Consider the following 11292-nt stretch of genomic DNA (forward strand, 5'->3'; position numbering starts at 1 on the left):
TTGGTTAATATATCTAACTGGTAACTTTATTGGGTCATGGTTTGCTCTGTGGGAGAACTGAGGACGTGTCAGTGGGCCATCTGGAGAGTATTACAATGGAAAAAATGTTGGATTGACCAATGGGGTATAAACTGTCGGGGTTATTTCTAGCGCTCACTGTCTCTCTTTCTCCCCCTCCTCTGTTGGATGGTTCTCTCATACCTCAAATGCACAAAAAACCAGAGTGTAGAAGGGTGGGCGAGAGAGGTAGACGGAGCAACTAGAAGAGAGGGAGACTGGGAGGGACCGTGGGTGAGGTTCACTTGGATCCAAAACCCAGTGAAGCAACAACTTATTAGAGAAACAAGGCAGAAAGTTCTGGAGCTACAACTTTTCCTGAATAAAGTAGAAGGAGAAGATTTCAGTCACTTAAGGAATCTGGGATTGATTTTAACACAGCAAAACTGTTGTATGCTCTCACTTTGGAGAACTTTTACTGAGCTCTGTGCTTCAGGAGTGCTCCGGAAATACAGGAAGTGGTCTCACTAATACTGGCAAGTTTTTCAGAAACAAAAAGACTAAAGTTTCCCTGCAGCTGCAGAGGCAGTGAAACTTGGGCTGACTACTCTGGCCAGACTTATTGAGTTTTAGTCATGTCGGGCATACTTCCCCTCTTTCTCGTATCTTTGTGTCTGATCGTGGGCTCAGTCCAGAGCCAAAGCTCGTCTCAGGATGCCTTTATAATCCAGTACCTGGAGAGGAGACTGGCTCAGATGGAGGTAAGCTGATGTCGGTTCTTCTGTTTCACGTCAACTACGTGTATGTGCATCTGGCACGAGGTCAGAGACACAAAGAGCATAGACTCAGCCCCCACCTATTAATTGCTGTTTGTAGTGTTACTCATTTGACATTTTGCTGAATGCTGCAGTTCAGTTCAGAATATTTCATCTGTACTGCATAATCTGATCATCTAGAGTTGTGGAAATCTAAATGAGGCAACAAAAAATATCAGTCAGTATGTTTTTCCAATCTATAGAAATACACCATGTCTCATTATTGTGGCTTTACTACATTTTGAAGGACTTTCAGGTACTAGCTTAGTCTGTTATCAAAATCCAGAAGTTTTGTAGAATAGACAAAAGACTGATCAGTGAACTTGTGCAGTTAAAGAGTGTTTGGCTGGAGGCTGTCAAGATACAAATTATGCCAGTTCCATCATTCTTACTGTTTATGCAGCGTGGGATTACAGAACAGCTGGAGCCAGCCCCAGCTGTCATAGAGCGAGAGGGAGAGAATACCCTGTACAAGTAAAAGAAAGAGAAGAAGAAAGAAAGAAAAAAGTAGGGAGGGGAACAAAAACACAACTAAATCAACATATGATGTAAGCCCCAGACATGAACACTAACACTTAACAAAATGTCAGACAAGTGAGCACAGGAGAACCGAGACATAAACACAGGGGCTAGACACAGGAAAGATTAAGGGCAACTGAAAACTACTAATAGAAATCAAGACATGAGCCAAAAGGCAGGGCTGCAAAACTGAAACTCATCTCTGGAATAACTATAAAGCAAAAACTGAACTCAAACACGAAAGGATGTCACGATAAAGTTTCCAGTTTATTAGCAAAGAAAAACCAAACCAGGAATCCAGAAATCCAACAAACACAAAAGTTGCTCTCACAAACAACGGGGGTGAACTGTGCAATCTGTGGAGGAGAGAGAGAGTGTAAGTGAGCAGTAGTGAATGAATCCCAAAGCAGGCAGTCAAAGTCTTCAGCCTTACTTTTGCTGTGATATTTCCATAACCAGGAAGGAAGAGTCCATACTACAATCCAGGGCACTGGGGAGTTTGGCAGAGAGTGGGCAGGTGGTAGCGGTTAGGAGGGCGCGATTTACTGGTTCTGAAAAGCGTTTGGAAATCTCCAGGAAAGAAGGCTGGAGATCACGGAGCGGTTGAGTTGAGTTCAGCTGACGGCTGGTGGGCACCGAAGAGGTGAAGACAATCTGGCGATGATCTGCTGCACACGGCTACATGAAGAGCAGCAGATCAGGTGTGAAGGAAACCAGGAAACCAGAAAACAGGAATGCCCTGATCGTGACTTAAAACAGTGAAACCAAGAATCTGAAACTGGGATCAAGACAATAAAGTGCTTCTATAGATATTCCTCATTTGGTTTTTTGATGGCAGTGGTGGTGAATCCTGTCTAACACTACGTTTTCCAAACAAGGTTGAGATCTGGTGACTGTGTAGGCAATAGCAGAGAATTCACACCATTTTGATTTTCATTAAACCCTTCAGTAAGCCTCCATGCCCTGAGGCTGAGGTCACTGTCATGCTGAAACAGACCACTATGATGTGGTCCACTGTGTTTCATCTTAATAGAGGTGAATGCTAAGAAAAACTTTGCCTCGCAGTGACACCTTCCAAGGGAACAAGTGATCATCAAGCTAGATCCCATCACAGTGGAAGGCTCTGAGCCGTAAAAGGGCCGATGGAGTATTGTCACCCTGCCTGGCAGACGGCCGGGTGGGTGGGTGACATGAACAGTGAGAGGTCAACTTTTCTTGTGAATGCAATAACTTAAAAACAAAGTGTCTGTGAAGGTTCTCAGTCATCCAGGTCATCGTAGTCAAAGGAGCTTGCAAAGAAAAGCGTCTGGACTTCTTTAAGTTACTTGAAGACGTTTCACCTCTCATCCGAGAAGCTTCTTCAGTTCTAAGGTCAAATGGTGGAGAGTCCCAGATATAAACCTAGTGGGAGTTTCCCCCCACAGAGGGACAAAAGGACCCTCTGATGATCCTCTAATCGCCTGAGCCAAGGTGTGGAACTGGGTGTGGGTCCCAATAAGCCAGAGTTTCGGGTGAGCTCATTGTGAAACCTGGCCCCACCTTATCATGCGAATTCCTGAGGTCAGATGGCCCAGGATGTGAGTGGGCGTTAAGGCGTCTGGGAAGGGATCTCAAAACTGGATTATAGATGGCAGAGAGTTGGTGTCGTAAACCACCGCCTCTGTTCAAAGATGGTCTCTCACAGTGGACATAGATGGCTTCTTTCACTCCTCTTTCAAACCATCTGTCCTCTCTGTCCAAAATGTGAACATTGGCATCCTCGAAAGAGTGTCCTTTATCCTTAAGATGCAGATGGACAGCTGAGTCTTGTCCTGTGGAGGTCGCTCTTCTGTGTTGTGCCATGCGCTTGTGAAGTGGCTGTTTGGTCTCTCCAATGTAGAGAAAAACAAAGCAATGCATCAAGTGCTATTAATGTACAGAATGAGTGGAGCAAGACTTTGTGGTATTGTTCATACCTGACCAAGTAAAATTTACGTGAACCTTTTTAGTTGTTAGAGAAAACATCAATTCTCAAACGAAATATTCTCATTTTAACTCCTTTTCTCATGAAACCAGGAGCGCCTGAATCAGTGTGAGCAGAGCACCACAAGTGTCACCCAAAGAACCTTTGACCTTTCCAGTGAAATCAGAGGTTATCTGTCTACACTCAGTGTTCTCAGGTAACATATGTGAAAGATCTCCTTTACAAGTTTCTCTCAGTACACACTATTTAATTGAAAACATGAATGAAATACATGAAATAAGCACTGTTTTGCTGTACAGATCAGAGGTGAAGAGCCAGATGGACGGCATGTCTGTACGTGTAGACCGGATGGAGAGAGAGCTGGAATATTTGGAAAACAAAATTCCCAGCCAGTCTGAAATTGAGATGGAGGAGGCACTGCTGGAACAGCAGATAAAAGCGGCAGAACTCGACCTGCTGAAAAGGAAAGCCAAGATCAAAGTGCAAAACGGTGCTTAAATAAGATGAGATATTTAAAGGTCCACGTAACATAAGTTTGGAAAATAAAAAGAAACAACAAAATGTTCATTCCTGCTTCTGTGCTTTTTCCAGACTGCAGCACGGGTCTGAGTCAAATCAAGTCTCTCAAGATTGTGAAGAAGGCAGGAGACACCTATGGTTGCTGGTTCAAGGACCCCTCGAAAGGATCAGCCAAGGTCTCTTCTTTTTTCCTTCTGAGCTGCACTCTTCTGTTTATCTTTCTCTCACTGTCGCTCTGTTAATGGATACTCACTGATCTGTTCTCTGAATAATCAAAATGAATCGTGCTTTTTGGACTATTTTGTCCTATGTGATTGCATCAGCTGTTATCAGATGACCACCTGTGATGGAAATGGCTGGCTTAAGGTGATAAAACCACAATTATTACCAACTGAGCAGCTTCCCTGTATTCTGCAAAACATTTTAACATCTTTGAGCTCAGCTTCAGATCATTTGGTTTTATAATGTATAATTTTACTCCCTTGGCTCTCACTTTCCTTTCACGTTTGACACTAGCTGTTGTAACATTTGTAACTTTGTATCTGAAGAGCCAGATATTTCCTGATAGGAGTTAGTGACAAAAAATATGGTTCAGCAGAGGGTAAGAAAATTGACCTCTGTTTTTCAGGGAGCCAGAAAAACAGCTCCCAAAGATGCTAATTTTTTGGTATTTGTACTGGCCTCGTAGAACCACTTTCTACTATCCAGGAGTTAAACACCTCCACACAAAAGTCACTAACGCCAGAGTGGGTTTAGACCTTTCTTTATATGGCAGGTGTGAAACTGTAACAACAAAATACAGTGTAGATGAGTAACAAATTAAAATAATTACTTGAGGAGCTGCGTGCCAATGTGCTAATGCTAACACCAAACAACTGTCTACGAACCATAAATTAGCACGCGTAATACAGCATCTAATTAACTGCTCTTAATCAACATAAAGTGCCAAACAATAATGCATACTCACAGGGAATGCCTTTTTATCAGCCTTTCACAGCATAAATCACAGCATAGATCACATTCAGTCGATTGTCTGATTCTTTCTTACACTTCCCCTGTCTGCACACTGGCCCTTTAAGAGAAACTCATGGTCCATGCCTTTCTCTTAAAGGGCCAGTGCACTAACCAAACAAAACAAACATGTACAAATTTGACAACAGTCAGAACAGTATTTCTGTTAAATATGTGTTTTCTTTGCTTGCAATGAGTGAGCAAGTGACTAAATAATAGTTCACAACTTTAATAATTACAAAGCTACATTTAGCCAGTGCTTTAGGAATTCCTCCTGGGACTGAACCAGGAATATTTGGCTTGTTAGGCAAATGTGTAAACTATGGAGCTCCTAATAATTAATAATTCCACCCAGATGTAAATGGCTGGGTGTATTGTAGCTATATAAGATTGGCCAACAGAATAAAACCACCTGCCCAATATTCTGGAGCTGAACTTAAAAGTTGAGGCCAGACTGCAATTTATTGATTGGCCACTTGAGGCTTGTTCCAAAAGTGAGACAATTCCCATGGACTGCTGTGTTAAAGTGGCAAAATTTAGTGCTTTAAATGAACATGTTTACAGCCAAGAAGTCTTTTCAAGCTTTATAAGTGAGTAAAATTCTATGATTTTATTTAAATGTTAGTTAGAATAAAACAGTGTCTGCGGCTGTTCACACATGCACCCTACAGATGTACATTACTAACCACCACTATGTGCAAAAATTGTTTTTCCGGCTCAAAACACTTAAGATGATGCCAACCAAAATGCTAAAAGCTTTTTAAAACAGCCTTTTTTATACAGTTTATCGTAAAGAATAGAATATAAAGCTGAGCTGCAAAATCTCAGCTTGTCCCAATGTGAAATCTTTCAGATTTATCTGCTCAGTGGAATTCGTAACAACACCATGCTGGAGTACGTTTCCCTGCAAAGCTTCACAGAGAGGACTTCATCTCCAGCAAAGGTGGTGCAGCTGCCTTTCCACTGGCAAGGATCGGGTCATGTGGTCTACAATGGATTCCTCTACTACCACAAAGCAGATACAACAAACCAAATAGTGAAGGTTTGTAAGTGATTTAGCAAACATGAAGGCGATGTTGTTCGTGTGTACTTCACATCAAGGCATTCTTGTGTTGATTTGCACTCTGTGTACAAAAGGGGTTGATTAAAGTCGTTCATGTCGCTCGGCAACAGTTCCTGGATACAATTGCAGTTTACCAGTTTGAGACTTCATAACAGGGAGCTTAGTCACCGAGGAGTCGGTCTTGTTTTCTTTCCTTCACTTCTGTGTCAGCTGAGGTCAGTGAGCAGAGAAAACAGTTTTGTTCCAGTAGAGCTAAAGACTTTTGTCAGGATACTTTGGGGAGGGTTTGAAGAATTTCCAGTATTTTATTCCATTAATCGCAAATATAATACATGTCTGTGAGGAATGTCATATTTGCCTCACTTTCTTAATATTAAATAGTAAGCAATGCGGTGACCCTCTCATTGCCATGCAAGTGATTCTGACCTACTCTAGCTGACATGGGAGCGTTGCTAACACAGCTAATTTGTGTAAGGTCGCTCATGTGTGCACTGGTTTTCTTTCTTTTTCTTCTTACAGAAGCCTTTAAGTAGTACATAAAGTAACCACACTTTGATAGACGGTGGCTTGTCTGGGATTTTTAAAGCCTTTGGTTTGTACAAGCCAAGTACTGGTCACCAAAATTAAATAGAGTCTACATTAATATTCAATTCATTTTATTATTATTTATATACCACCAAATCACAAAAACAATCGCCTCAAGGCACTTTATATTGTAAGGTAAAGACCCTACAATAGTACAGAGAAAACCCCAACAATCATATGAGCCCCGATGAGCAAGCAGTTTGGTGACAGTGGGAAGGAAAAACTCCCTTTTAACAGGAAGAAACCTCCAGCAGAACCGGGCTCAGGGAGGGGCGGCCATCTACTGCAACGAGTTGTGGGGTATGTGAGGAGCAAATGACAAAGACATGCTGTGGAAAGGAGCCAGAGATTAATTATAAGTGGTGTATAAATACATAGTAAGAGAAAAGAGGTGAGTGAAGAAGAAACATTCAGTTCATAATGAGAAGCCCCCAGCAGCCTAGACCTATTCCAGCGTAACTAAGAAAGGATTCAGGGTCACCTGATCTAGGCCTAACTATAAGCTTTATCAAAAAGGAAAGGTTTAATCTTAAAAGTAGAGAGAGCTGTCTGTCTCCTGAATCCAAACTGAGATCTGGTTCCACAGAAAAGGGGCCTGAAACCTGATGGCTCTTTTTACCATTGTACTTTTTAACACCCTCAAAAACACAATATTATTAATTATACCTACATTATGCACTACTACAAGCCAAAAATGCTACTCTGAAATGAATCTTTTGTAAGCTTGTTAGCATGCTAACGTTAACTTTTATCTTAGTCCAGTTTCAACATGCAGTACCCTCCAACTCTGTGCTAATAAAGTGACAAAAATAGCACACCACTGTTCACATAATTTCAGTAGTTACTTAATCTAATTATGTGGTTAGATAAAGTGACTCAAACAAAAGGCCCTCTATGCTATAATGATGTGCATTCATATCAATTAAATTCCTAAAGGTAGACCTGCTGAATGGCACAGTGGTGGACAGCATGCTTCTTCCAGGAGCCGGTCACATGCCTGTTTACAGTCTGAACCCCAACACTTACCTGGACATGGCTGTTGATGAACTTGGCCTCTGGGTCATCCATGCAGATGCTGAGTATGGAGGAAACCTGGTCATCACCAAACTGGAAATAGGTAAAGTACTACTCCTGCTACACATACACAGCTCTGTGAAAAAGGTTTTGAGTTTTGAGTCTATATATATATATATATATATATATACATATATGTATATATATATATATATATATATATATATATATATATATATATATATATATATATATATATATATATATATATATTGAGTCTATATATATATATATATATATATATATATATATATATATATATATAATAAAACAAGCATGAGAGTGGTTTCTGGTCCATAGGCTGTATTAAAAAAAACTTTTTTTATGGGCAACAGGAGGCGAAATGTACGGGAAAACTTGTTCACTCATCCTATTTCTTGCTCCTAACAGTTTTCAAAGGAGTGCTTTATTTATTTATTTGGACAAGTGGAGGTCAAAAGAACACGAAAGGCTAAAAAAACAACAGCTATTGCAAGTGATTACTAAAAGAATTGCAAAGAATTCTAGTAAAGACCTGACACAGGACCTGAGAAATGCATTTGGCCCTGCAGCTGACCCATTTACTGTGCAGTTTATCGTTACCATAAATGGTCTCATCAAAGCATAAAAGTAGCACAATTTTGATTCCCCATGCAATAATATCTGTAAAGCATCTGAAAGGAACTGGCTTCATTTTTCAGCATGACAATGATCCCAAACATGCTGCTAATGTAGTAAAAGCATACCTGGATAGGTCTGTGAAGCTTCTCAGTCATCCAGGTCATCGTAGTCAAAGGAGCTTGCAAAGAAAAGCGTCTGGACTTCTACAGTAAAGAAGTCCAGATGCTTTTCTTTGCATACCTGGATAGAAAAACACACAATGCAACACTATCAGTCATGGATTGGCCTTCCCAGAGCCCAGAAACATTATTTAAGCAGTGTGGGATAATCTTGAGAGAGAACATAACAAAAGAAAACATAAACATCAAATGTCCTTCAAGATGCCTGGATAACTATTCCCCTAGACTACTTAAAAAAAATAGCAAGAAGGGTTCCCTAACATAGAGTTCAGGCTGTGTTGTAGTCACATCAAATATTTGCTTTAAAACTATAAGAACTGCATAAACTCTATTTTTGCCTATATACTATGTAAATTTAATAAATGCACCTATATTGCATATTTTTTGGGAAATGATGGGTGACTCAAAACTTTTGCCCAGAGCAGTAAATCCATCTTTTGTACCCTCTATGGTTTGATCTCGCCACTTACATAAAGCAAGAACATATATCCATTCAGTCCAGCTTTGTTTCTTTATATGTTAGGAACCTTGGCAGTGGAGTCTGTGTGGGACACACAGTGTAGAAGCCATGACGCTGAAGGAGCTTTCCTAATATGTGGCACCCTTTATGTGGTCTACAACACACGCTATGGAGGACGTTCCACCATACAGTGTCTCTATGACATCCATGACACCATTCACAGGTTGGCTTGTACACATGCACATGCATGCACAGTATACACCTGCATACATACATACAGTATCTACATGACAAACCACTTTCTTTTCCCTGTGCCATCCCGTTCCCTGTGCAGCAATGAGAGTCCTGTGATGTTCTTCCCGAAACGTTACACCAGCCATAGCAGCATCCACTATCACCCCGGAGACAAGCAGCTGTATGCCTGGGATGATGGCTACCAGACGATATACAAAGTGGAGACACGCAAGAATGACCAAGTCATTGCAGACTAATATTACAACAGTGTTAATATACTGATGTTTGTTGAGGACACAGTTGCTTCGCATTGTAATGTACTGGGTACCCCTTAAGTGTAATTATTCAACATTCCCAAGAAAAATTGCTCTACTGGTGTTGTTGCTGATGAAAGATGTGGTAACCAAAGAAATGTTTTAAAATGTTTTAAAAAGTTTAATTTTAATGTGTAGTTCAAGGAAATATGTATTTCAACCTAAAACAGGATTGTTTTCTGTCTTGGTTTACCACAATATAAGATTTACACTTTATGATTTTTGTGATCAAAAAACCTCACGGTAACGATGTTATCACTATATTTAGGGAAAAGTTTTATGGGGCAAAAAAGCAGAAATTCCAATAGAAAGTTTGCATTTAAACTCAAAACTGCCATTAACTGTGCCAACGTATATAATGCATGCTGTTTTTATGTGAATTTCTGACACTATACTGATATGCTGATATGAACTAGGCACCCCAGTGTTAAAATATGACAAGAAGCAGTTCCAGAACAAGTTTTAGTGTGTGATGAGTCGGGTTTGAGAATGTGTTGGTTAATTCTGCATCCTGTATTAAAATCTCTATTATCCCTTGAAAATCATGCAAAAAAAAGAAAAAAAAAGCACGTCTAGGAAAGCTAATCATAGGGTATTTTATAATCTGCTGTTGTTTAGTGCTCCTTTGCTGGCAATGGATGCTGCCTTTATCACTGTGAAGGGTTATAGACATGAATTCCATGTCTAACTGAAGCCTTTTAACCTCTTAAGCCCCAACGCCCCCTGATACGGGGGCAAAAAGCAGGAGATCAGGTAGGCTTGGGGCTTAAGAGGTTAAGCATTGTACTTTATACTTTGTAGCAACACAATAAAGAGCATTTACATGTAAGGGGTTTTCAGTATGTTTTTCAGAATGATGAATTCCAGCTTAAAAACTGTTTGAAATATGTAACGTCGAATATGTCTCTGTCAGCTGAATAACTGAGTTCTCCCTAAAATGCTGGCATTATTTCATTGCTGAAGTTGGTCAACAGTCTACCCAGCTGTTAAAATCTTCCAATCCCTCATGTATAAGTTGCTAATATAGTAGTATTGTAAAGCTTATTTATTGCACTTGAACACAGTAGAATTACACAAAAAACCCTACTTAAATCAGTATTGAAGACAATGAGGAGTGAAGATTCGCGGAGGCAGAGCAAGGAAAGGACAACCAAATGTCAATATTGTATATTCTGCAAACAGTAACAAAATAGTGCTGGAAACATTTCATTTACACTACACATTCTCATCGACATCAAACATTATGCCAATAAGCAGATTCAGTTCATCTAAGTGTTGAGATGAGTGATGAAACGTGTCTCCCACTGAAAACGCATCGTCCAGCTGAAGAGAATCAGCTTTCTGGAATTTTCTTACATTTATGATTGAGCATGCATCGAGACATCAAAGAATAATGGTCTCAGTTTACGCAGAACCAGAGTGCATGCTGCATTCATTCTCTGCACATTTGCATCTTCTTGTAGAATGCTCTTAAAATCAGCATCTTAAGAGGATTTAATTTTACATTATCCAGTTCTCTTCAAAGTAGGGGAGACCGGGGATAATTGTAACGTGGGTCAGTTGTAACACTTCCAATTTCTCCAATCAGGGCTAAGTTTCAAATGATGTGATTCATCCTGTACACGTCCAATTCAGTTCTGCTATCACATGTGAAAAATCAGCATATTTTGTCAAACACAGACAATTTAACACGAAAAAAAGTAATTTGTATGCCAAAAAGTAAGTTTTTCTACTTTATTTGAATTTCTAATAGCATTATCTGCTTTGCAGTTAAACTCATCAAACTTAAATTATGTTATTTGTATGCCTATGAGGATATATTCTGTGTAGGTTTTTAGTGCTAATGTTTTAGCCGTTGGCTGTAATGTTAGCTAGTTCATAGCTATAGGAGTCTGGGTCAGTTGTAACAGCAACAGTCTGGGTTAGTTGTAACAATAATGCAGATGTTACAACTTACCA

The 11292-nt window shown here is 39.9% G+C and overlaps 1 protein-coding gene across 1 annotated transcript; it reads left to right on the plus strand.

Annotated features, from left to right (window-relative positions):
- The first annotated feature begins 264 nt into the window (after positions 1 to 264).
- Positions 265 to 9508, plus strand: olfml1 (olfactomedin-like 1). Its single transcript, XM_087844531.1, has 8 exons — positions 265 to 758; positions 3387 to 3490; positions 3594 to 3784; positions 3886 to 3989; positions 5678 to 5866; positions 7409 to 7589; positions 8849 to 9008; positions 9120 to 9508. The coding sequence occupies exons 1-8, from the start codon at positions 633 to 635 to the stop codon at positions 9274 to 9276; spliced, it is 1212 nt and encodes a 403-aa protein (XP_087700657.1). The 5' UTR covers positions 265 to 632; the 3' UTR covers positions 9277 to 9508.
- Positions 9509 to 11292: the final 1784 nt, after the last annotated feature.

This window comes from Neolamprologus brichardi, chromosome 7 (assembly GCF_056152115.1).
Source record: "Neolamprologus brichardi isolate AB-2024 chromosome 7, ASM5615211v1, whole genome shotgun sequence".
NCBI lineage: Eukaryota > Metazoa > Chordata > Actinopteri > Cichliformes > Cichlidae > Neolamprologus > Neolamprologus brichardi.

What these genes read in the sequence shown, in the direction of transcription:
- olfml1 (XM_087844531.1), top strand. Translation starts at nt 633, where the DNA reads ATGTCGGGCATACTTCCCCTCTTTCTCGTATCTTTGTGTCTGATCGTG. An exon ending in GGAGACTGGCTCAGATGGAG is followed by an intron (nt 759 to 3,386) that starts GTAAGCTGATGT and finishes TCATGAAACCAG; the next exon opens with GAGCGCCTGAATCAGTGTGA. An exon ending in ATCCATGACACCATTCACAG is followed by an intron (nt 9,009 to 9,119) that starts GTTGGCTTGTAC and finishes TTCCCTGTGCAG; the next exon opens with CAATGAGAGTCCTGTGATGT.